At 44.6% G+C, this 27363-nt stretch overlaps 1 protein-coding gene and 1 long non-coding RNA gene across 2 annotated transcripts in view; one reads left to right on the top strand and one right to left on the bottom strand.

Annotated features, from left to right (window-relative positions):
- Positions 1-439, bottom strand: part of COLQ (collagen like tail subunit of asymmetric acetylcholinesterase) — a 62324-nt gene extending 61885 nt beyond the window's left edge. The window contains exon 1 of the mRNA XM_066351422.1: positions 133-439. Coding sequence (XP_066207519.1) covers positions 133-238 — 106 coding nt within the window. The 5' untranslated portion in view covers positions 239-439. The remainder of the gene's footprint in view (positions 1-132) is intronic.
- The window catches only part of LOC136382510 (uncharacterized), a 296768-nt gene that overhangs the window by 217211 nt on the left and 52194 nt on the right, over positions 1-27363 (top strand). The gene's annotated exons all lie outside the window — the stretch shown is intronic.

The raw sequence follows: 27363 nt of genomic DNA, 5'->3' as shown, positions 1-27363 counted from the left end.
GGTCGACACCCTTCCAGCCTCCCTCCCCCAGGAGTAGAATGGGAAGAATATCAGAACGTGCTGCAAAACACGCCTCCTCCCTCCCCATGCCCCCAGCAGGCGGAAGAGAGGAACGATGGGCTCAGCCTTTACCTGCTGGAATGGGCAGGACACTGGTGATGAAGGCCGGCTGAGACACGACAAAGCGGAAGAAGAGCTGGAGATAAATTCCCAGAGTCGTTGGATTCAGGACAACCATGCTGGCCAGGCTCTGGACAGGGTCACGTTCTCAGCAGCCTTGCCTCCTGGCTGCCGCGAAGCCTCGCTTCTTCTCTTCTGCTTTTGTCTTCCCCACTGCTGTTCGCCTCTCGCTCTCCCTCCCTGCCCTGTGCCTTTACCAAGAAAGAATGCCAACCATTCCCCATTAAACCTTCTCCGTACGACTCAGGGTTATATTTATCTCAAGCCCTGGATCAAATGCCCACATTAAAATTAAGATGTCAGAATTTTCTTTTTTGGAGACTGAGGTAAGAGGCTATTGAAGGGGTGATGAAAAGGCAGCCGAGTCTCAGCGCTCACGAGAAGCGGTCCTCAAGGGCAGATCGATGTCCTCATTGATTACCCACCAGCCTCCAGCTCTCGGAATGGCGGTGTCCTGCCGGATCGCAGAATCGACCCCGCTGGTTCAAGCTGAGTCTCCGTGGACACAAACCGTTCTGCTGTCGGTCTGTGATGTTTTTACCCACTGGGTGACAAATGTAAAACTGACCTTGGATTTTTTTTTTCTTTAATCATCTAATAAAAAGTGGGGTGAGGTGGGGAGGGATTATATTTTCCAAAATATGGAAAGTGTTTACTCTCTCTCCAGAAGCTGCAAACTTTATTGCATTAAAACAAAATAAATGTGGCCCTGGCCGGTTGGCTCAGTGGTAGAGCGTCGGCTTGGCGTGCAAGGGGTCCCGGGTTCTATTCCCAGCCAGGGCACACAGGAGAAGCACCCATCTGCTTCTCCACCCCTCCCCCTCTCCTTCCTCTCTCTCTCTTCCCCTCCTGCAGCGAGGCTCCATTGGAGCAAAGATGGCCCGGGCGCTGGAGATAGCTCCTTGGCCTCTGCCCCAGGCGCTAGAGTGGCTCTGGTCGCAACAGAGCGACGCCCTGGAGGGGCAGAGCATCGCCCCCTGGTGGGCAGAGCGTCGCCCCCTGGTGGGCGTGCCGGGTGGATCCCGGTCGGGCGCATGCGGGAGTCTGTCTGACTGTCTCTCCCGGTTTCCAGCTTTGGAAAAATACAAAAATAAATAAATAAATAAATAAATAAATAAATGAATGAAAAGGGTCATTGGGCTGTAAAGTGAATGATTATATTTGGAGGGCAACCAAGCAAATGGGAGAAGATATTTGCAAATGGTACCTCAATAAGGGGCTAATATCCAAATATATAAAGAACTCAACAACAACAAAAAAAACCCACAATCTAATTAAAAATGGGCAGAGGAGCTGAATAGATACTTTTTTCAAGAAGACAAACAAATGGCCAACAGATATACAAAAAGATGCTCAACTTCACCAGCTATGAGAGAAATACAAATGAAAGCCACTAGTAGATGCTACCTCACACTTGTTAGAATGGCTATTACCAATAAGACAAGAAATAAATATTGGAGATGATCTGGAGAAAAAGGAACCCTCATACACGGCTGGTGGGAATTACAGCCATTATGGAAAATAGTATGAGTGGTTCTTCAAAAAATTAAGAATAGAACTACCATATGACCTAGCAATCCCAGCATTTATTTGTAGAGATATATGTTCACTGCAACATTATTCACAGTGCCCAAGACATGGAAAAACCGAAGTGTCCTTCAATGGATTACTGGATAAAGAAGATGTGGTGCATATATACAATGGAATACTGCTCAGCTATAAAAAAGAATGAAATACTGCTATTTGTGATAACATGGATGGATTCTGAGAGTATCCTGTTAAATGAAATACTCCAGATGGAAAAGGACAAGAACCATATGATTTCACTCATATGTTAGATATAAAACAGAAGGCAACAAATGAATAAAACAAACTCACATAGTTACAGACTAGACTTTGAGTGGTGAGCCACAATGCAATGTATACAGATGATCTATTATAGAATTGTACAGCTGAAATTTATATAATGTTATTAACCAATGTTACCTCATTAAATTTAATTTTTAAAAATATCTATATTTGGGCCTGACCAGGCGGTGGCGCAGTGGATAGAGTGTCGGACTGGGATGCAGAAGGACCCAGGTTCAAGACCTCGAGGTCGCCAGCTTGAGCACGGGCTCATCTGGTTTGAGCAAAAAGTTCACCAGCTTGGATCCAAGGTCACTGGCTCCAGCAAGGGGTTACTCAGTCTGGTGAAGACCCGCGGTCAAGGCACATATGAGAAAGCAATCAATGAACAACTAAGAAGTCGCAACGCACAATGAAAAACTAATAATTGATGCTTCTCATCTCTCTCCGTTCTTGTCTGTCTGTCCCTGTCTCTCTCTGTCTCTGTAAAAAAAAAATAAATCTATATTTGGGGAAATAGCATCATTGACTTGATCTTTGGCTAGACAAAAATTCCTCAAATGAAAAGTATTACATCCTTAAATGAATACCTCTATGAATTTATAAAGCCTGCTACAGAGAGTCTTAGATTACTAAAATAATTAAATAATAATCCACAGAATTGTCCATTCATTTTGATTAATTTACGTAAGTCTCAGGGCTTCATGGGACTGAATTCAGAAATGGTTTGGTATGTACTGGACCGCGGGGCCCAGGAACTGACCCTCTCTCTGGAGGAAGGTGCAGTTGGGTGAAGGCATAGTATAAGATGGCACCCCACAGCTCTAGCGCCAGATGGGTTTGCTCCAGCTGTGCTGCGACAGTGAACACATTGTTTGATCTCTCTCAGCCTCAGTCTTCTCATCATAAAATGGAGGCATGTTCCTTTTAAAGGTTTGTTGGAAAGGTTAAATAAGGTAACAAGAGATGAATCATATGTAAATTCAAATCTGTGTACTGAGATGACAAAAAATGAAACCCAGGAAACCGTGGTGCAAAGACAGCCAGCAAAACCTCTTCCATCCCTGTACACAGAGGCCCGTTCCCAACAAGAGGTAGAGTCTGTTTCCCCTCCTGCAGATACTCACCTGGCTCTGTGACTGGCTTTGACTAGCAGAATGTGGCCAAAGTGACATTGCTCTTCCCAGGCCTGACAGCTTGGGTCTTGCCTTTTCTTGGACGTCAACTGCTACAAAAAAAAAAGTATCGACTATTAAATAAGGCCACAGGGAAAGGGAAGCAGCCAGTCCCCAGATATCTGGCCATCAAAGGTGAGGTCCCAGGACAATCCCTGTCACCTAATGACAGATTCTCAATGATGTCAGTTCAAGTTATCAAATCAGACCATTGTAGGATAAAAAGAAAGTAGGAACTGTGGCATAATTTTATGCTCCAGCCTCACTGAACAACTTGCATTCCCAGCACCCCTTTGTGCTTTCGTACATGCAGCTGGCTGGCACGGGCCTGGTGAACGGGAGGGCTTTGGTGAGTACAGGCAGAGAGTGAGGGCCTGCGGACAGACGGCCACCCTGAGTTAGGACCTGTATACTGGAGGCTGAATGTACACATTCAGGCCACTAGGGGGCAAGTCACTGCTGATTCAGGTTACTACAGGAACCTCTACCCTTTGGGGAGGCCACATCACAGAGGTATTTAAAAGCCCCCGATACCTATTAAACAGGGTTTGTTTTTTGTTTTATAAATTTCCATTTCCCATGTACCACATATTTTATGAGCCTATATCTTAGGAGGTTACCCTAACTGACTAAGGCAGAAATTATCTTGTCTTCAAACGCTCTTGGAAGGGCTCTGAATCTTTCATAATCTAATACCACAGGCTATTAGATTTTTCCAGAAAAAAATCATTGTAGATCTGTAAAGGGCTTATATCAATTAATGAAATCAAAGTTAGAGCCTTCCTTCTCAGGCCTTGTAGATGGGAATGTATACTGAAGAACAGCGTGGGGGTAGCAATCAACACTTAACATGCCCATGCAATTTCATTCAGAAATTCTACAGAAACCCTCATTCAACCGCCCAGTGGTTTCGGTGCAAGGATGTTCATGACAGTCTCAAATTGGAAACAGCCTCACTCTCCATGAATATGAGATTGGTTGACTAAGTGAAGGATAAAGTCGTCTCTGTAGCAAATAATGCTAGAAAAATTGGTCTTCTATATGCAAAACAAACAAAAATGAACCTTAACCCTCACCTTGCCCCACACATTAAAATTAGCTCAAAGTAGATAATAAATAAACCTAAGAGCTAAAACTATTAAACTTCTAGAAGAAAACAGGAGAAAATTTTAGTGACCTTGGGTTAGGCAAAAATTTCTATTTTTAAAATAAAAACATTTTAAATAAAAATTGTATATATTTAAGATGTACAACATGATGTCTTGATATAAATATATATTGTGAAATGATTGTAATAATCAAGCTAATTCACATAGCCATCACTTCACATAGTTACCTTTTTTTTGTTAGGGAGAACAGAGCTAATCTAGAAAATTTCAAGTACTCAGGACAGCATTATTAACTATAGTCGCCATGCTGTACATTAGATCTCTAGAACTTACTCATCTTACGTAACTTAAACTTTGTACCCTTTGATCAATATCTTCCCACTTTCCCCAACTCCCCACCCTTGGTAACTGAAAAGGCAGAAACTGCAGGCTGAACCAAAAACACAAGGCTAGTACGTTCAAAAAGGAAAACTTATTTTAAAAACACCTGGTGTGCCTGACCAGGCAGTGGCGCAGTGGATAGAGCATTGGACTGGGATGCAGAGGACCCAGGTTCAAGAATCCGAGGTCGCCAGCTTGAGCACGGGCTCATCTGGTTTGAGCAAAGCTCACTAGCTTGGACCCAAGGCCGCTGGCTCAAGCAAGGGGTTACTTGGTCTGATGTAGCCCCATGGTCAAGGCACATATGGGAATGCAGTCAATGAACAACTAAGGTGTTGCAATGGAGGACTAATGATTGATGCTTCTCATCTCTCTCCGTTCCTGTCTGTTTGTCCCTATCTATCCCTCTCGCTGACTCTCTCTCTGTCTCTGTAAAAAAAACAAACAAACAAACAAAAAAACACCTGGTGCAAGCAGGCTGAGACCAGCAAAGGGTGTCAGCCCCAAAGAGGGGATAGGGCAGGATTTATATGGACTAATCAAAGGGCCTTATGCAAAAGTGGCAAACGTTGCTGCATCCACTGGTGTAAGACAGTTTTCCTTTGTTTGTCGATTGGAGTGGCACCACAGCTCCTCAAAATCTGTTTGTACTCTGAACCATCCGTCCCTCATCAGCAAGAGAGGTTGGGCTGGGTTACTAAGTAGGCCAGTCCTTCTCCTTCAAACCTGCATTATTCTCGAGATGGCAGCTGAGTAGCCATTTTATCTATCAGTAATCATTATTTTACTCTCTTCTATGAAAAGAGAAGGATTTTTTAAGTAGGACACAAAAATCACAAATTATAAAAGAAAAAAAAATGTTAAACTGGCCTTCATCAAAATTTGATAACTTCTGTTCTTCCAAAGACAACGGTAAATCGAATAAACAAGCCAAACACTGAGAGAAAAATATTTGCAAGCCACATATAATAAAGGACTTTCATTCACACTATACAAAGAACTTTTATAACTTAATATAATGAAACAGACCTCCAATTAAAAGAAATGGGCAAAGGGCTTGAATAAATATTTCACTGAAGCAAACACATGAATGGAAAAAAAGCACATGAAAAGATCCTCAACACCATTAGTCATTAGGAAAATGCAAATTGAAGCCATGATAAAATACTACTTCATACTACTAGATTGGCTAAAATAAAAAAGCCTAGCCCTGGCTGGTTGGCTCAGTGGTAGAGCGTCAGCCTGGCGTGCAGAAGTCCTGGGTTCGATTCCCGGCCAGGGCACACAGGAGAAGCGCCCATCTGCTTCTCCACCCCTCCCCCTCTGCTTCCTCTCTGTCTCTCTCTTCCCCTCCCGCAGCGAGGCTCCATTGGAGCAAAGATGGCCCGGGCGCTGGGGATGGCTCCTTGGCCTCTGCCCCAGGCGCTAGAGTGGCTCTGGTTGCAACAGAGCGACGCCCCTGAGGGGCAGAGCATCGCCCCCTGGTGGGCAGAGCGTCGCCCCCTGGTGGGCGTGCCGGGTGGATCCCGGTCGGGCGCATGCGGGAGTCTGTCTGACTGTCTCTCCCCGTTTCCAGCTTCGGAAAAAGACAAAAAAAAAGCCTGACAATTCCAAGTACTAATACTATAAAAACCCAAATGACCATCAGCTGGTGAGTGGATAAACAGATTGTGTACAGTGCAATACTAGTCAGCAGTAAAATGTACTGAACTTCCCAAACAAGAAACAAAGGTGGATCTCAATGCATTATGCTGAGGCCAACACAAAAGGCCATATACTAACTACATCAGGGGTAGTCAACCTTTTTATACCTACCACCCACTTTTGTATCTCTGTTAGTAGGAAAATTTTCTAACCGCCCACCGGTTCCACAGTAATGGTGATTCATAAAGTAGGGAAGTAACTTTATAAAATATATAAAGTAGAGTTACAGCAAGTTAAAGCATATAATAATAATTACTTACCAAGTACTTTATGTTGAATTTTCGCTAAGTTTGGCAGAATAAATCTTTATAAAACAACTTACTATAGTTAAATCTATCTTTTTATTTATACTTTGGTTGCTCTGCTACCGCCCACCATGAAAGCTGAAACGCCCACTAGTGGGCGGTAGGGACCAGGTTGACTACCACTGTACTACATAATTCCATTTATCTGGCATTCTGGAAAAGGCAAAACTATAGGAATGGTGAACAGATCAGTAGTTACCAGGGGTTAGGGTTATATGAAGAGATTTGACTGCAAGTGGAACTTTTGGTGGTAACAGAAGTATTTTTTATCCTGTTTGGAGTGGTTGTCTACTTTGTCAAAACTCATCAAATTGTACTCTTAAAAAGGGTTTTATTTTATGTAGATCTTCCCTCAATAAACTTGACTTTAAAGAATAAGAAAAAGGTATTTCAGATTTATGTATTGACATGAAAGGTTATCTGTGAAATACTGTTGAGTGAAATTGCAAAGCTGCAGTGCATCTAACCAAACATATAAACAAACAGCAAGTCTACTTATCTATTATTTATATGCACACAGAGAACGATCTAGAATGATGGACACTACACACTTAGGGATGGAAAGTATGTGCAATGAGAGAAGTAGAAAACTTTCCTTCTTAATCTGAATTTGTATTACTGGGAATTTTTACAATGAGAATTATTTCATTTGTAATTTTAAAATAAAAAAGGATTTTTAAAAATAAAATCAAATTCTTGGGCCCTGGCTGGTTTGCTCAGTGGTAGAGCATCAGCCTGGTGTGCAGGAGTCCTGGGTTCGATTCCCGGCCAGGGCACACAGGAGAAGCACCCATCTGCTTCTCTACCCCTCCCCCTCTCTTTCCTCTCTGTCTATCTCTTCCCCTCCTGCAGCCAAGGCTCCATTGGAGCAAAGTTGGCCCGGGTGCTGAGAATGGCTCCATGGCCTCTGCCTCAAGCGCTAGAATGGCTCTGGTTGCAACAGAGCAATGCCCCAGATGGGCAGAGCATCGCCCCCTGGTGGGCATGCCGGCTGGATCCCGGTCGGGCGCATGTGGGAGTCTGTCAGATTGCCTCCCCGTTTCCAACTTCAGAAAAAAAAAAAAAATTCTTGGCAACCTTGCAAATAAAGAAGAAGGGAAAAGGGGAGAAAGATGTCTTTCCTGCAAGTCTGAAGTCCAACAAGTCCCTGTTTATATGCAGAGAGGGGCAGACAGACCATTTGATGTTGGTCTTGGCAGAGAACAGAGCTCTGGGCCTGCTCTTTCTGGTCCAGAATTAACCAAGATTCTGTTACTCTGAAGGCCTGGCTACCTCCTGCTGTCAGCTGCATCCGCAGGAGGGAGACAAGACTGGGCAGCTGAGAAGCCCTGGGAAAGCCCCTCCTCACAGATCCCGGTGCCCTGGCGACTGAAGCTTAAATCCGAGCCAGAACTGACGGAGCCTCGAATACAAAGGAGAGCTCACCAGAGAACCAGGAGAACCAATCAGTCTAATGTAATGACTAATCAGACTCCCCCAAACATTAGGCCTGAAGTTCCATTTCCAGGTCAGGGATCTTGGTTGTCCTCACTCTTTCAGAGAAGAGATCTGCACTGGTCTGGCCTGGAGCCAGCTGGGTGAAATCACAATAGTGACAATAACTTCCCTAACATAACGTCTCCCAAACTGCTGGAGGTCCACTCATTCTAAGAGATACTCCTTTATCTAAAAAGCAGAGGAATTTACCTCAAGTGAGAACTGCTGTCTGTTTTATGCAAATTATATTGGAAATTTACAATATACATCAGCATACCAAAGCCACTGGGAAATCCTGCAGTGAAGAAACCCCCCTTTACTTTGCTTTGATCCCTAAAACTATTTGACCCCTAAAACCATTTTTAATTCCTATTATTCACTACTCCTTTTCCTCTTATCTATGTTTTATACAATAAACATGTAATTGTATGCTAAATAAATAATTATTATGTAGGGCTTTAGTTATTATAAAATCTATTTCTTTTTCATTTGGTGTTTGTTGGGCAAATGAGTTTGGAAACTTTGTGTTTTTTGAGTTTGCTCACTTTTATTGTTAAAAATGGCGCTGGGCAGCCATGTGTGTGCTTGCTCTCAGAACATGGCAGTTGATTGCAAATTGTGGATTACCTTCCTGCTTGGGAGGGGCCATTGTTATGCTAATATTGCTGGAGGAGAGGTTTTTGGCACCAAAGAAGTTTTAAAAAGAGAAGAAGGCCCTGGCCGGTTTGCTCAGTGGTAGAGCGTCGGCCTGGCATGCAGGGGACCCGGGTTCGATTCCCGGCCAGGGCACATAGGAGAGGCGCCCATTTGCTTCTCCACCCCCCCCCCTCCTTCCTCTCTGTCTCTCTCTTCCCCTCCCGCAGCCAAGGCTCCATTGGAGCAAAGATGGCCCGGGCGCTGGGGATGGCTCCTTGGCCTCTGCCCCAGGCGCTAGAGTGACTCTGGTCGCAGCAGAGCGACGCCCTGGAGGGGCAGAGCATCGCCCCCTGGTGGGCAGAGCGTCGCCCCTGGTGGGCGTGCCGGGTGGATCCCGGTCGGGCGCATGCGGGAGTCTGACTGTCTCTCCCTGTTTCCAGCTTCAGAAAAAAAATACAAGAAAAAAAAAAAAGAGAAGAAGGAGGAAGGAAGGAAGCCATTTTTGTAGAGTGAGGAAGAAGGGAACCAAGATGGCAAGGTGTTGAAGGAGAAGCCAGTTTGTGCAGAGAGGAGAAGGGAGAAGGTGTGCAGATGGGGAACCAGAAGTCATTAACACCTTTGATTCTAGGAAAACCCGGAAAAGATTCTCCTGGTTGTGGAACTGGAGAATGTGTCAAGGTTTTGGAGCTCTGTGTGTTTGCTCCTTGGCCGGTACCAGAGTAGAATAAAGGAACGGCCCACCATTTTTTGGCTCCACTAATTCTTTACCGTCTGCCCAAATCTAATGGGAACCTGCATGTGCATGGCCACAACGGTCATGACTACTGGCCGTACAGTGTTCACAAGGGAGGCAGTGGGACTCAACTTAAAGTTCTCATTTTACAGATGAGAAAACTGAGACTTACATGAGATTCTGGGGATAGAGTCAGAGATTTATGTAACTTGTCTGGCAGGTGGAGCAATCACTGGAAAGACTGAAGCTGAACCCTCTGTGCTGCCAAATAACACATGGAGCCATATGCCAGCTCCCACGCCTCAAGGCTAGACTGAGACATTAACCTTTACCTGAACCCAGACTCAGAAATGCTGCCGGTCTAAGGATCATTCAGCTCCGAAATGCAAAACCACATTCTTGGGAGGGAGACAGGAAATCACGGAGGTCTGGGGACCTCAGAAGAGATCCCAAAATGGTTTATGACAACCAAGGATCAATGGGTTTGAACTAAAATCTATAGCAAGGGAAACATCCTGCACAAAGTAAGCTTCCTGATGTTATTTATTTTAAAAATCATAGAAATAAATAAAGTCAAAATAATCATTAAGCCACTGTAAGGCTGGTGGTGGCTGTGGCCATGCGGATTCCATTGAATTTGGGCAGATGGTAAAGGAACTGTGGAGCCGGGAAACAGTGAGCCACACCACTTTATTGGAGGCTCACAAAGACAGGCAAGCCAAAAGAAGAAAGAAAAGGAAAAAAACAAAAACAAAAATAAACAAAGGGAAAGAAAAACTTGCTTTTCACAGTGGAGGGCAAGGGGTCAGGAAACCAACCGCACCTCTCAGTGGCGGGGTGCAATCTGATCTCATCGCCCCCGAGGGGAAGCACTTACATCCTCACCACAGTGCTGTCACTGCTCCTGCACTAACTGCACAAAGTGCTTGCAGCCGGTCAACCTGCGAGCAAGCCTAACACAGCTGTTCTCCCCACAGCCACCAAAGGGCGTAACAAATGATCAGTCTCACTCTCGTAGGTGGCGTGATAGGTTTGCTCCAGATTTCCCCTAGGGTGAACCCCAGAAAATTTAACCGACATTGACTTCACTCTCTCCTAACCAGTCCAAATACATGTTCCTAGTTTACTGTTTGTACTTACCACATGATCACTGCAAAATTTTACTTTTATATATTTATTGGCAGAACATTACTACCACTCTCACCATCAACTCCTCCCCACCTCTATTCAACGATCCCATCCCATCACCCCCGCCATCATTCCACCTGAGACAAGAGTCCCTCTTGTATTCCAACATGTTGGATGGGGTGAGGAGGAACACCACGCCACTATTTGATTTAGCCCAAAGTAAAAGACAGAGCTTCATTTTCAAAGCTTGGATCTCATTCCTGTTCAGCAAAAGGTAGAGATCAGGGTAGTGCGGCTGCATGGTTTGGCAAGGCCTCAGAACAGGACCGTTCCTAACACACTGATAGGCCCATGGTGCTCAAGATTCTGAAGTAAAGGGCAGGAGGGTGTCGCTGCCTTTGCCACGTATAACTATGCATGTTCCCGCCCCATTGTGGGAAGTGTTAGGGTTGCAATTAAGCAAGACTCATGGAGACAAAGTACCTCAGCAAGGCAACTTTAATAACTTCTGCAGGCCTGACCTGCGGTGGTGCAGTGGGTAAAAGCATTGACCTGGAACACTGAGGTCGCCGGTTCAAAACCCTGGGATTCCCTGGTCAAGGCACATATGGGAGTTGATGCTTTCTGCTCCTCCCTCCCTTCTCTCTCTGTCTCTGTCTCTCTCTATCTATCTAAAATGAATAAATAAAATCTTTTAAAAAAAAATAAATAAATAACTTCTGCAGAAGGGCGTGCTGCTGCTAGTGAAAGCCGGCCAGCAAGTGTGTGCGCAGGTTGGGTTCTGGTTTTGTTCCTAATGTGGACTTTAGGATGGGTCTTGTCCCATTGGCTGGGGTGGTGACGGTACAATCTCACTCTTTCCCAACTGGCTAGTTTAAATGGCTGCGCGAAGGGGGAAGGGAGAGGTGGGGATAGAGAACCAGATAAAGGAGGTTGGAGAAATTCCCACTGAAAAAAAGAACATGAAGTAAACAAGTTGTTTTTCCTTCAGTCACCCCTATTCTTTATAGGTCTTCATTCTTCAAACTCAGTAAGCAGAAGTTGGCTCTGGACATCGGTGTTCAATACTGGCATCTGGTTAGATTAAGGGGGAAGGCTCTGCTTGGCTCCATAACCAACCTCAGTCTCTGAATTAGGCCTGGAGCACATGGGACGATGCAGCATCCTATAAGAATCAAGACTCCAATAACAATTATTGGGGGTGGGGAGAGTACAGAAAGTCATTAATCCTTTCCATTTTCCAAATTGTTGTTTCATTAAATTGGTGAAGGGGTCATCTATACCTGAGTTTTTGGCTAATTCATTTGCTAGGGTGGTCAGTCCGTGATAGGGCTTTGGTAATGGTGCCATCCGGGGCTGTGTTATTGGAGAGGTAGTTACAACACTGGGTTTCAATCATACCACATACTCCACCCTTTCCCCCTAGCATCATATCTAGAGCTCGTCTATTTTCCCAGGCCATTCGGCTGGTAGGACCAAGTTGTTCTGCAATTCCTTTCATTGTACCCCTAGTGTAATTGATGACAAATCTTTGTTGATTATAATATATATGTGTATGTATAATATATAATATATAATGATATATATTATACATATATAGTATACATATATATGTGTGTGAATACATATATATGTGTGTATATATATAAGGACTGAATGACCCATGGGGAGTTATGACACTCCTTTGTTTCACGATGAGCTAGGAGGGGAGGCAGGGGAGGCGAACCTCAGGGTAAAAGGGATGGCAAATCATGTTCAGGAGCAAATGCTGCCTCAGTTGACTGAGTTGGTAGAGTCTCATAGATCCTTGTCCCACAATATCACCAAATGTCAACTCTGGGGATGATAAGGGCAGATTGGTTGGTCAGCCCTGTGAACTGTCAGCTTTCACTACACCGAGTTAGGTTTCAAACAAAGGTCAAATTGTCCCCCACCTTGAGAGGCATGGAGAGAAATTGGCAGTAGGAGCAGGCACTCTAATAGCCCTGGAGGGCTGACCCGCAAGGCCTTTGACCTTGGGAAATAGCAGCGATAATAACTGACCCACATGACTTGTGCGGTGGCGGTGGCGTGTTGGAACAGGGCTACCATGCAGCTCATCCCAGCAGGGTCCGAGGACCGCCTGAATGGAATGGGACTATCAGAGCCTCCAGTCTTCCTGGAGCTCAGGCGTAACAGTTGCTTTAGTTTAGGGTGCTGACAGAATATTTGATCCCTTCTACACAGGCATTTGCATCTTGGTATCCTGCTTCTACTGCTAGGGTCTGTTTTAAATCCTTCACTTCTACTATGGTCACTAGATAGAGGGAGGCCTGGGGGCCCCCCCTTTCAATTTGGAGCCCCAGTCCTAATCTGGGTAGGTATATTCCTCACAATCCTGAATCCCTTAGGGCAGGGATCAGGAAGGTGACCATATTCGATACTTAAGACCTCCACTGTTCTTAATAAAAACAAACACTTATCCCTAACATGCGATATTGCAGGTGCAAGTTCAACTTATCTGTTAACAGTTGCCAGCTGTTTTCTGCTCCCCGGTGAAATGAAGCAACTCTTCTGATAACAAAGAGAAGCTTGATGATACAAAAGTTACTATCAGAAGAAATCCCTTCACGATCATTAAGGCACCTCCTCTGCTCTGAAGCTCCTGTAGTAGTAAGTTTTATTAAATGACCTGAAAAAACAATTTTCCAAAAGAGAACAACCACACACTATCACATCCAAACTTTAGTGTTTTAAAAAAATAAATCCCAAGCTGTTATCTATGTCAGCACAGTGGGCTAGACCAGTGGTCCCCAACCTTTTTTGGGCCACGGACTGGTTTAATGTCAGAAAATATTTTCACAGACTTGCCTTTAGGGTGGGATGGATAAATGTATCACGTGACCAAGACAAGCATCAAGAGTGAGTCTTAGACGGATGTAACAGAGGGAATCTGGTCATTTTTAAAAAACAAAACAGGCCCTGGCCGGTTGGCTCAGCGGTAGAGCATTGGCCTGGCGTGCGGGGGACCCGGGTTCGATTCCCGGCCAGGGCACATAGGAGAGGCGCCCATTTGCTTCTCCACCCCCCCCCCCTCCTTCCTCTCTGTCTCTCTCTTCCCCTCCCGCAGCCAAGGCTCCATTGGAGCAAAGATGGCCTGGGCGCTGGGGATGGCTCCTTGGCCTCTGCCCCAGGCGCTAGAGTGACTCTGGTCTCGGCAGAGCGACACCCCGGAGGGGCAGAGCATCGCCCCCTGGTGGGCAGAGCGTCGCCCCTGGTGGGCGTGCCAGGTGGATCCTGGTCAGGCGCATGCAGGAGTCTGTCTGACTGTCTCTCCCCGTTTCCAGCTTCAGAAAAAAAATACAAAAAACAAAAACAAAAAAAAACATCGTTTAGACTTAAATGTAAATAAAACAGAAATAATGTAAGTTATTTATTCTTTCTCTGCGGACCGGTACCAAATGGCCCATGGACCGGTACCGGTCCGCGGCCCGGGGTTTGGGGACCACTGGGCTAGACCAATCCCAGTCCAACACTTTCCTTCCCCAGTTCCTACACTTTGAATCCAGTGGTTTTTCATGAACTTTCCCGCTGCACAATTCAGACGTTGAGAAATAAAACTTCTGAGGATAGAGAATTATTCGCCAACTTGGAAGTTGTGATTTCTTAGTTTTCCCAACATCCTAAGCAATTAAGTTCTCTGGCATGACTTATCTGAAATCATAAACTAAAAAAAAAAATTACCTAAACCCAACCATCCTGATCCCAACCATAACAGGCCAGTGCCAAAGACTAATTGCCAAAATTTGTCCCTCTCCTTCAGTACAAGGTATCTTAAAAGTCATATTATTTGAAAGTTTAACTTGAACACTTGGCCCACCTCTTCTGAAGTTCTCCTGAGATGACCGAATGTGAACCAAAGTTGCACGTGCTGCACATTTCAGCTTCGACTGGGAATACTCTTCCAAGGGAACGGGCAGCTCCAATCCCTGAAGGCGTTGTTGCCAACAGCATATCGGTACAATCCTCTAACCCAGTTTGTCAAAAGTGCTATAGCGTCCGTGAAAAATCTTAAGAAAACATTTTTTTTCTGTTACCTCGAGTCATTTGCCTTTGAGATTCTAGACAGATCTAAGGGGAAAAAAAACTCAAAACAAATTTTGCCCCCCAATCCACAAAAAAACTTTCCCCCCTGAGTTAGATGCCCAAACTGACATTCACATCTAGTCACAAAACAAAAATGCTTTATTACCTCAAACTAAAAATAAAGACTACTTACAAAACTTGCCTTAATTTGGTCTCAAATTCATTTGTTTCCCTCAAATTAGTTAAAAGACAATGTTGGGCAGATAAAATATATTATGCTCACTTTGTTAAAGATGGCACCGCCCACGTGAAAGCTGTCGCCCAGGTGATATTAATGTGTGTTGGGGGCAGGCTGTGGGCAGGCAGAATCCTTGTAGCCTGGGGCTTGGTTTTGGGATTAAGCCTTTCCCACCCTTTTTGATGTGGGGTGGTACAATCCCATCATGTCTCAGATAAGTGACTTTGTATTAGAGACTTCCCTATTTTGTATATTGGATTAAAGGTTTGGATTTCTACACTATAAAATAGGGGCAGAATAGGAGCTTGCTCTCTTGGTTCCTGAGATTATCATTAGAGGAGAGAGCAGAGAGGAGAGCAGAAAGAGGCCATGTGGCCAGGAGAAGCAGCCAAGATGGCGGAGTGTTGAGTGAGAAGCCAGTTTGTGTAGAGTTTGTGCAGGGAGAAGGAAGGAGATGGGGAACAGAGGTGAATAAGTCTGGTGAGCTAGAAACTTTTGATTCTAGGAAATTTGGATAAGTCAGTAGCTTTGTGAGCACTGAATGTGAGTGGGTTTTGGAGCCCAGTGTGTGTTTTTACTTGCCCACAGGGTGCAAGCTAGGATGGCCCACCAGTTTTTGGCTCCGTTGTTTCTTTACCGACTGTCTGAATCCAATGCGAACCTGCATGGGCCGGGCTGCTGTGATAGTGGCCCTGCCTACTGGCTTTACAGACAAAAACCGTAAAACTTCCCATCTACCATTCCTCCGGGCCTTGGAAGTCTGCCCTCAAAGGCTTCAGACAAGATGCATGAGAAGATAAGCCTGGCCTGACCTGTGGTGGCGCAGTGGATAAAGCATTGACCTGGACGGTCAATTTGAACGGTCACCGGTTCAAAACCCTGGGCTTGCCTGGTCAAGGCACATATGGGAGGAGTTGATGCTTCCTGCTCCTCCCTCCCCCTTCTCTCTCTCTCTCACTCTCTCTCCTCTCTAAAAATTAATAATAATAAAAAATTAAAAAAAAAAAAAAAAGAAAAGAAGCCTGAAAAAGAGAAAAACCTATAGGCCCTGGCCGGTTGGCTCAGTGGTAGAGATTCCGCCCAGTGTGTGAATGTCCTGGGTTTGATTCCTGGTCAGGGCACACAGAAGTGACCACCTGCTTCTCTACCCTTCCCCTTCTAGCTTCTCTCTCTCTCTCTTTCTCTCTTCTCCTCTCCTCCTGCAGCCATGGCTCAATTAGAGCAAGTTGGCCCCAGGCACTGAGGATGGTTCCATGGCCTTCGCCTCAGGTGCCAAAAAAATGGCTCTGGTCACAACAGAGCAAGGGCTCCAGATGGGCAGAGCATTGCCCCCTAGTGGGCTTACCAGGTGGATCCCGGTCAGGGTGCAGGCGAGAATCTGTGAGAACCTGTCCTCCTCTCACTAAATAAATTAAAATTTATTTTAAAAGGAGAAACCTACAACTTCTGGAAATTGACCTACATTCTGTAACAAAGCCTTTGCCACTTAAGGACACAACTTCCCCATTAACATTAGTAAAGTTTATCATACGCAAGTTACCAAAAACCTGGACATGCCAACCTCCCGGACTTTTACCACACCACTGGCTGCCTGCATGTAGCCTCACACACTGGATGCTCCACGCCTCCATGTGGTCGCCCAGTCACATGCTGGTGTCAGCACATTGCACAGCCTCCCCCTTCCTGGAATCCTCTCCTAGCTTCATCTCCAAATCATTAGGGCTCCTTCCTTCTTGCTAGCTTCCTTCACTGCACTGGCTCCTGGAATCCTGTCTGTTGCTGATTTCCTAGCTTCACTGAATCTACTTTGTAGCACCTGGGTCAGCTGCCAATGAATGCTAACCCTCAGGATTTAAAATCATTTGAGCTCGGTCTAATGCAAAACCATTAAGTTGGTGATTACTCTTGATGTTGAATTACTTCAGATATAAAAGTCCTTTACATTTTCCAAAGAAAACTAAGCTAGTGTATTTAGGCCTTTTAATTTTTAATGCTTCCCAAAACATTCTATCCTAGTTTTTAGATTAAGTCAGTCCTTTTAGTAGCTTTCTGCTGTGATTTTAAACTGATTTCCTTTCTAGCTTCTTTCAGATAGTCTTCTAAGTTAGTCCTGGTCTACAGCCATTTAAACATCTTCGTCTTCTCGCACTGGCTGGTTGGCTCAGTGGTAGAGCGTCAGCCTGGCATGCAAGGGGTCCCGGGTTCGATTCCCGGCCAGGGCACACAGGAGAAGCGCCCATCTGCTTCTCCACCCCTCCCCCTCTCCTTCCTCTCTGTCTCTCTCTTCCCCTCCCGCAGCGAGATCTCCATTGGAGCAAAGATGGCCCGGGCGCTGGGGATGGCTCCTTGGCCTCTGCCCCAGGCGCTAGAGTGGCTCTGGTCGCGGCAGAGTGACGCCCGGGAGGGGCAGAGCATCGCCCCCTGGTGGGCAGAGCATCGCCCCCTAGTGGGCGTGCCGGGTGGATCCCGGTCAGGCGCATGCGGGAGTCTGTCTGACTGTCTCTCCCCGTTTCCAGCTTCGGAAAAATACCAAAATAAATAAATAAATAAATAAACATCTTCGTCTTCTCAAATCTAACTTCTGCACCACCAGAAATTAAACTCATGAGCTTTTATAATAAATTCTCATTAACTTATAGATTATTAAAAATTTAATTTTCTCCTTAGTTGTTTTTGTTCTTATACCTTGTCCAATCTTTTGGCTCTAAACTTTTCTATCTTCTAAATTTTCTACTAAATTTGTATCTTTTCTCTTAGTTGCTTTGGTTATCTAGTTTGTCTCAATATTTTTTTTCTTCTTTTCCTTACCTTTTGGGTTTAGTTTTTCTGTCTTCTAAAAAACTTAACTTTCAGTGAGGACTAAGTAATCAACAATTTTAGATTGATACTTTTATTAACAAGCATAAAATACTTGCTAATGATATTTCATTGGCAAACAAACATATATTTTCAAAAGATGTAACAGATAACAGGAACCTTTTGTAAACCCAGGCAAAACAAACATATTTTCTGTTAAGAATTTTAAAAGACATTAATTAAATTAAACTCATAGTAATATCAAATGCTTTTCTAGACCATCTGGTTCAAAAATAAAACACCTTTGAAATCATTTTATATTTTACTATAGACATAAATAGTATTATTGATAGTTGGAGAGAAGGCAAGACTCCTTATTTGTCCTTGGCAGCCCCCTGGGATGACTGAAGAGAAGGGAGGAGATGGGCTACTGAACTGCTTGGATTTTAAAAGAGCCATTAGTGCTCCCCCCCCCTTATTTTTCTTTACATTGAGGTCCTGGGCATGTCCCCTCTCATTTTCACAGCCTGCACAGGGTCCTGAGACTTAATGCTCTTATTGTTCTCAGGATCACAACAATTCCCAGGTCTCCAGGAGAAGGCTTTAAGATATTTAAGTGACTGAGTTTCTTTCTTTCTTTCTTTCTTTCTTTCTTTCTTTCTTTCTTTCTTTCTTTCTTTCTTTTCCCTAAGTTTTACTGTCTGAAAAGGGAAGTGAGATCTTTTCCCCACTCTGAATCATTAATTTTTTTTCTCAGTAGAATCTTTATTATGAATAACATGAAAGCTGGTTCATAACATAATAACCAAATTCTAAATATTGAATGGTACAATTTGACATACAAACAAGATGATTACAGAGTACAAAACAAAGAAACAAGTTTAGGATCCAAAATTCCATTCTATTGAAATATTTAAGTTTAAATGAGCACTCCTTACATATTCTAATTTTAAAGTAACAATACCCAGAGTATTTGAATATAGGAATGAACTATTTTATTTAGTTCAATATTAGGCTAGCATTTCCAATTTTGTATGCAAGAACTTAATCTAGGCCTCAAAAGAGCCTAAGTCTTGACTATCCTAAATTGATATCATTTGTTGCTTATTTTCCCCCTTCATTCAGGAATGATCATCTCAGTGAGTGTGAAACATTGGCAGGTTTCTTTCCCTTTTGTTTGGTACTATCTTTGTCTCTAGTTGTTATCTTAAAGGTGCAATTTCCTATCCTGACTGTGGCGTGACTCCTGAGAGAGGCTCAGCCCCCCCATCCCTGGAGGTTTCTTGCACTCTTGTCATTTGCTTCGTCTGTCTCTGGCTACTCCCCTTGCAGGCACTAAGTAGCAATTGGCAGGTCAGTATAAACCCCCAACTCGGATCAAGCACTGCTTGATACCGCCATAAGACTTATGAGGTCACCTTGGAACTACAGATTAGGACTCCACACTCACTCTGTGTCTCATAATGACATATGCACACCAACTCCTGCACCTCTTCCCAAACACCAGGGAGTAAATTCACTGCACACACGACTTTTCTTAACTTGGTCCGTTGTTGGGCAGATAAAATATATTATTCTCACTTTGTTAAAGAAGGTGCTGCCCACGTGGAAGCCCGTTGCCCAGGTGATAATATTAATTGCCCTTCTTGCTTGGGATGGGCATGATTATGTTATTGTGTGTTGGGGGAGGGCTTTCGCGCCAAAAGGTTTTAAAAGGAAGAGAGATCATGTTGTTCCCGGAGAAGAGTGATTGCGTTCTAGAAGGAGGGCAGAGAGCAGGGAGGAGAGCAGAGAAAGGCCACGTGGAGAAGAGGAGAAGCAGTCAAGATGGCGGAATGCTGAAGGAGAAGCCAGTTTGTGCAGAGTTTGTGCAGAGAGAAGGAAGGAGATGCGGAACAGAGGTGAATAAGTCTGGTGAGCTAGAACCTTTGATTCTAGGAAACTCAGATAAGTCCGTAGCTTTGTGAGCACTGAATGTGAGTGGGTTTTGGAGCCCAGTGTGTGTTTTTACTTGCCCGCCGGGTGCAAGCTAGGATTAAAGATAATGGCCCACCAGTTCTTGGCTCCGTTGTTTCATTACTATCTGTCCGAATCCAATGCAAACCTGCATGGGCCAGGCGGCTGTGATAGTGGCCATGGCTACTGGCTTTACATCCATGCATGGAGTTGCCTGGTCACTGTGGTATCACCTTTTAGGGCCCCTTTCCCTCATTGCCAAGAGTCTGGGGTCATTCACTACCTTGGCTGAGCCATCCCTTTAGTCGAGGGCCACTGCAATGGAGCAGCAAGATGTGTCTCCCTCAACAGAAGGCCAAGATCCCTCCTGAGGGAAACGGGAATTCTGGATGAGCCCCTGAATTGTTATAGTTGCAATTAAGCAAGACTCATGGAGACAAAGTACCTCAGCAAGGCAACTTTAATAACTTCTGCAGAAGGGCGTGCTGCTGCTAGTGAAAGCCGGCCAGCAAGCTGGTGGGCAGGTTGGGTTCTGGTTTTGTTCCTAATGGGGACCCTAGGCTGGGTCTTGCCCCATTGGCTGGGGTGGTGACCATACAATCTCACTCTTTCCTGACTGGCTAGTTTAAATGGCCGCATGAAGGGGGAAGGGAGAGGTGGGGATAGCGTTAACTTCATGAAACTGGAGGAAGGAGGCTGGGGAAATTCCCGTTGAAGAAAAGAACATGAGGTAAACAGGTTGTTTTTCCTTCAGAGGGGAGATCTTTGGAAGCTGCTGAGGAGCATTTTAGAATCACAGATTTTAGGAAACAGTAACCTCAGAGACGGAGAACGTACACCGAACCTGCAGCCCCGTGCTGCTTCGGGGCCGTGTTCCAACGAGACCCTGTTAGTCCTGTAACTGGAGGCTGGAGGCTCTCCCACCCTGCGGGCTGTGGTGCAGCAAACTGTGCCAACCTGGGGCCTCACTACCTCCTGTAGCTAATCCGCTCCTTAGAGTCTTAAAGTACTTTAAAACTCCTCAGCCACAGAGAGAGGGCTATCTGCAAGGCTAAAATATACCCACACTGTCTGGGATAAGAGGAACAGGTGATTGATTTTTTTTTTTTTTTTTTAAGAACTAGAGAGAGAAAAATTTTCCATTCAATTATCATGGATTATGTGATTACCTGTTTCCTTATATTCAGTTACCGAATGTAACTGTGATGGTTTTTAAACACACATAAGTCTTCAGGAAGTAGATGGACATGGTTGACCTGGAGAAGATGGAAACTGAAAAAGAATGACTCAGGAAGGTAAGAGAGAGGTCAGAGGATTCACTCATTCATTATTCATTCATTCAACAAATGCTGACTGGGTTCCTTTTGGGCCCCAGGCAAAATCTAGAGTTGGGGATTCAGTGTGAAATGAGTGTACAAATTTCCTTGCCCTCAGGGATTGACATTCTAGTGGGGGTCTCAGAGCAGAGAGGGGGGTCTCTGAACTGTATATGTATATACCAGTTCAGTGGCAGTCAGCATAATGCAAAACAATAGAGAGATATAATTAATTGGGAGAGCCTCCCTGAAGGGAGCTAAGAGGTAAGAGACAGAGGAGGTAAGGGAAGAAAGAGCTTTGACTGTGGTTCTCAGAGGGGATTCATGGAGAGGCTAAGGCAAATCTGACCTTGTGGGATGAAAATACTGACACCAACCACTATTTGTTAAACACCTATTATGCTTGTACATATATTAATTCCTCGAAAGCCTCACAGCAGCTCTGTGAAGTAGGAGTTACTATCCCTGTGCTACAGATGAAGAAGCAGATGCTCATGGAGGCAGTTTAGAAAGTTGTCCCAAGGCCACAGAGCTGCTGTGCAAAGCTGACCACAGACCCCAAAGCCTGTGTCTTTCACACACTTCCCAGCCCCAGCTCCAGACATTGCAGAGAATGGAGAGACAAGTGAGGGAACCAGTTCCAGCCCAAGGCACAGAGGAAGCATGAGCATGGTCATTCGGGGGCCAGTGGTAGGGCCTCTTAGCCAGAGTCTTCAGCGGGGAATAGAATGAGCTGAGCTACCCTGACCTGTGGTGGCGCAGTGGATAGAGCGTCTACCTGGAACACTGAGGTTGCTGGTTTGAAACCCTGTGCTTGCTTGGTCAAGGCACATCTTGGGAGTTGATACTTCCTGTTCTTCCCCCCTTTTCTCTCTCTCTTTTACTCCTCCCTCTCTTTCCTTTCTAAAAGTGAATAAATAAAATCTAAAAAAATATATTTAAAGAATTCTTTAAAATAAAAAGAAGAATGAGCTAAGACAGACTATTTTGTATGCTTTGTATGCTTTTCTTCTGTGTTGAGGAGGATGAGACAGAGGCCAGTCCTGGGGGCGTGGCCCTCTAGAAAGACTCCTGACCACGTAGGCACACAGGAGAAAGACAGGTGGCCCTGGCTGCAGATATGATCTTTAAGGTAGAGTGACCCTACCCACAAGCAAGATGATGCTGTGAATATCTTGGATTCTGGCCAATCAGACCAATAACTTCTTTTCTTTTGGAAGACGTGGGGACATGGACCTAGAAAGGGGTGGCCCAGGGTAGAAGTGTGGTGAGAGAGGTCTCCTGTTCAACAGTATAGATATGATATACCCCTTCTAAAATGCCTTATATAATGCTTGGCCACATGGTAGGAGTAATCTAAACTATTCAAAAATAATAATATTTACATTTGTATAATGTACGTATACTAATACAACTGCATCTCTAGTCTGTGCTTTCAACCTTACAGTATAGTCATGTAGATATGTGTTTTATTTCTCTGAGTAGATTATTAAATCCTTGAGCACAAGGCCCATGACTGCTTCATCTCCTTATTATTCCTTCAAATGTCACATGTGATACCCAGTAGGCCTTCAATACGTGTTGAATGAGATCACGAATTGATCTGTATGGTACATGCAAACCAGATAAACTACATTGCAATGTATCCAAAACTTTAGGAGTAGTTCAGCCTGGGTTCAGATTCCCTTTGCAGAGTCTCAGAGCAGACTGGCCTCTTGGCAAGGTAACCCTCAGTGTGCAGCTGCAGAGGCCTTACTTAGCTTTAAATGAAACGACACACGTAACGCACCTTGTGCAAAGTCTGACCTGTAAATGTGAGGTCTCAGCGTCCCCTGGGTGAGTCGGTGTCGGGGTGAGGGCCTTGGCACCCACCTGTCTTTCCCAGGCTCTCTGTACCAGGTGCCAGAAACCTCCCCGCGTCAGGCATGCCATTCAGTCTGGCCCCCGACCCTCACAGAGTAAAGGGTCAGGAAAAAGCTAGCTTTGTCGCAGTGTCCACATAATTACGGTGTGCCTTTGATGGCTTGTCTGTTGCCCACTGGGGAACTGGCCACGGCCAACGTTTAATTTGGCCACCTTTCTTCCACACCTCAGCACAGGCCTGGGATGTCTGTAAACTCAGGGAAAGGAATATTCATTTGAGCCAAATTAAATTAGCCAGGCCAGTTGGTGGACGGGAAGTCACGTGCTGCTTTCCCAAACCAAAGAGAAATTATTTTTAGATTATTTACTGTTTGGTATTATCCATGCCACAGCTCCCTTCTATTAGGGCACATCAGAGAAAATTGGCTGCAGCCAATTAATGGATATTTCACAAGTCATTTGTCAGTACTGGATCTTCCTGTTGTCGTTTGTAAAAAGACAGACAACAGAAATGTGTGTACCCAGAGGAAGGACCATATGAGGACACTCTAAGAAGGTGACTATCTGCAAGCTAAGGAGAGAGGCCTCAGAGGAAACCAAACCTATAGACACCTTGCTCTTTGTCTTCTAGCCTCCAGAACTGTTGAGAAAATGAATTTGTTTTTTAAGCTGCTAGTTTTCAACCTTTAAACACTTGGGAACTGAAGAAAATAGAATTATTTAGGGGACCGCTAAGGCAGAAATCACCCTGAGCATAAATGAATTCAACTAATACCACCGGGTCTATAATCTTCACAGTATCAGGGTGGTTAACTCTTTCACGGACCCACAGGATAGTGGATGGGTCCATGAACCGGCAGCTGAAAAACACTGGTTTGAGCCACCCAATCTGTGGTATTTTGCAGCACTAGCAAACGACCACTCTGGGTTAATGCAGGTACCAGACAGCATGTGGAGAATTACAGTATGCAATTGAGGGCATAGGGTATGTCAGTATCTTCCCCTCTGGAGACTATTTTTAAAAAGTTGTTGATATTGCATTTCCTGAAGCCAGTGCCAGGCAAAGGACTTGAAGTAAATCACTGCCCCTCCCTGCTGGTGGCCCTAGCCATACACACATTACTGTGGGATCAAAGAGGGAAGTAGGGAGGAGGTCACCTTCTGTTGACTCACTTAGGGAAGCTTGGGCTGAGATTTTGAAGGTGAAGACTAGAGAGTGCAAACCAAAATTTCCAAAAAGGATAAGGAAAAGGAGAGACTTCATTCAGGCGAAACAGTTTCATAGTCAAGAAACCAAAAGTGTGCTCCACTGAGACAAAAGGGAGGCAGCCATTTATGGAGAAAGTTTCTGTCCAGGTTCCTGATTGGCCCAGTTTTATGCAAATGAGGTTTCCAAATTCTTTTTTTTTTTTTCCTGAAGTTGGAAACGAGGAGGCGGTAAGACAGACTCCCACATGCGCCCTACTGGGATCCACCCGGCATGCCCACCAGGGGGCGATGCTCTGCCCATCTGGGGCATTGCTCTGTTGCAACCAGAGCCACTCTAGCTCCTGAGGCAGAGGCCATGGAGCCATCCTCAGCACCCGGGCCAACTTTGCTCCAATGGAGCCTCGGCTGCGGGAGGGGAAGAGAGAGACAGAGAGGAAGGAGAGGGGGAGGGGCGGGGAAGCAGATGGGCGCTTCTCCTGTGTGCCCTGGCCGGGAATCGAACCCGGGACTCCTGCACGCCAGGCTGACGCTCTACCACTGAGCCAACCGGCCAGGGCCAGGTTTCCAAATTCTAACAGTGCTGATTGGTCTGAATTATGCAGTTCTCTTTTTTTTATTTTTTCCTAAGGATTTTTTTTATTTATTCATTTTTTAGAGAGGAAAGTAGAGAGAGAGAGAGAGAGAGAGAGAAGGGGGGGAGGAGCAGGAAGTTTCAACTCCCATATGTGCCTTGACCAGGCAAGCCCAGGGTTCTGAACCAGCGACATCAGTGTTTCAGGTTGATGCTTTATCCACTGCGCCACCACAGGTCAGGCTTTTTTTCCCCCCTTAATTATGTAGTTCTGAATGGTTGTTATAGAGCAGTTCTGATTGGTTGGTATAGATGCAAATAAGGATATAATCATGCAGTTCTGACTGGACAGGGCAGGTCTCAGTCCATTGGTCAAAAGACAAAATCAGGGCTCCTCTGCAGTGGTTGACTTAAACAGAAGGGCATGCATAGGAAGCCACGAGTTCAGACTGAGGTTCTTCCCTATATAGAGAATATGAGGAGTCCCTGTCAGCAAAGGGCTGCTAGATTCTTATTATTTATAAACTTGGGGCCCTGGGTTGACCATGGGGAGTCCATCTCAGCAGATAAATTCCTTCTTGGGGTTCACATCCAGATGAGAGAGCCTGGTGGGTCCTCCATCCTAAAGGCTTTTAAGGGTGGAGATTTTACCAGAGATCCCCAGGGGAGGAGCTCAATGGAATAGTCATCATCTCTCCCAGGGTGTCCTTCCAGGGTCATGTTCTCCACTGGTTTGTCAGGGCCAGGACGGGGGCATCATTCGTCAGCGCAGCTGGTCCTGAGGTCAGCTATGGATTGCTGGTCTAGTTTTGCTGCTTCTCTGGGTCTGAGTTCAAACAGAACTGTGGCCTAGATATATTTAATGAAGGCCAGAACCTCATTCTCCTCGGGGCTTAAATGCTTGCAGGCTATTCTCCAGACCCCCTGTTCCTTCTCTAAGGGGGTCTGCCGCATGACTCATGGACATGCTAGGGGAGGAAAAGTCAAGCAGAGGAGGGTCCAAACTTAATGATCAGTGATGTGAGGGAAGTAAACAAGGACCCTAGGGGCAAGATCCTTGTTTTCCCAATTTTGTCTGTTGCTAGGAACCAGCATTTTCCATCCTGGTGACCTCCTGTACTTCACCCATCATCCTTGCTCTGCTCATGCCTAACTGCCTGCCATGCCTCTAGGTAAGAGAAAGGAAAAATTGGTTTAAAGTATTCATTAAGGCTGTGGTTCTCAAAGTGTGTGCCAGGATGCACTGGTGCACCCTAGAAGATTTCCAGGTGTGCCCTATGGTATTCCAGAGAAATATTTGCCTGTTGGGGACCAAAAAACCAACAAGGTTTTTGGAGTTTAGATTTTTAGGGGACAGAGGTGTGGGGAATTAGCTGTAAGCTGACAGTCTGCCCAACCCCCCACCTCACTTGCCTGATTAGGTTGCAAAAGGCTATTAAGCTGTGGTGCTGGATTGTTTACACTACCCACCATGTTCCCCAGAAAGACTGGAGGCAAGTTTCTTCTATCCTTTGTTTGGTGTGAAGTTAAGATGATATGTATGGTGGGGATTTTGGATTTATGATTAAACATAAGGAATTTTCTCTTGAAGCCTTTTGGATTTCTATAAAAGAAGAATATGTGGCAATATCTAAGAAAGCTTTGAATTTTCAACATCTTATTTAGTGAATTAGGATTTTCTACCCTCAACACAAGTAAAAAGAGAGAAATTCTTCAATGTATTGAAGAGGAAATGAGAGTTTGCCTTTCAAATATATGCCCAAACATTGAAGAAATCGCTAGGACACATCAGGCTCATGTTTCTCATAAATAAACTTAACACATTCGTGCCAGGATCTGCCAAATTTACTAAATTTTACTAAGAATGTACCTATGTATATAAAAAGATAACTTTTTGTCATTTTTTTATTTTTAACCCCTCTTTTTTTTACAAATTCTAAAAAGCATAACTCAAAAACTGTAACATAAAAATGTTTCTTAAAGTCAGAATAAATTTAATTCTGTCATATTTATTTTGTTTAATTGTCATAAAAGCATGCTTGAACTTTATATTTTTTTCTTTAATATTTGACTTAATTATTATAATATATTTTTCATAAATTTGTATATAGTGTGCCTACAATTATTTGTAGAATTTTAAATGTGCCCCAACTTCAAAAAGTTTGAGAACCACTGCATTAAGGTATGGAATTAATATAATGAGGAGGGAGCAAGCCTCCCTTTTCCCTTGAGGGGGGAGAAACCAGAAGAATACAAGGGAAAAGAGCCAGCAGGGATAACTGAGTCAACCAGTTATAAATTAACTACATGTCATAGTTCTCTAAATGGTTGCTTAAAGAACGCTTGCAACACAAAGCAAGAAAAGCAGGATCTGTATGTAGCAATGACCAGTGATCTGGAAACACCTTCCCCTTTGTTGACCCCACCGAAACTCCCCCTCCCCTCTCCGTGAGTCCTGGGAAACCTTAAACAAAGCACTCACGCACCTATTGCTTGGATACTGTAAAGGTATAAGACCTGTAAGAAAATCTAATTTGGGGAGCTCATGCTTTGATGCTACTATCTTCATGTGCTCTGCCGGCTACTAATAATTCTCCTTCCTTCATTAACTAAGTTGTCTGAGTGTCTCCTCCATCGGGGTTGTTTTCTTGCAACAATACAAAACATGCTAACA

This window comes from Saccopteryx leptura, chromosome 10 (assembly GCF_036850995.1).
Source record: "Saccopteryx leptura isolate mSacLep1 chromosome 10, mSacLep1_pri_phased_curated, whole genome shotgun sequence".
NCBI lineage: Eukaryota > Metazoa > Chordata > Mammalia > Chiroptera > Emballonuridae > Saccopteryx > Saccopteryx leptura.
The sequence above is the reverse complement of the archived record's forward strand: the minus strand, read 5'-3'. Positions and strand labels throughout refer to the sequence as shown.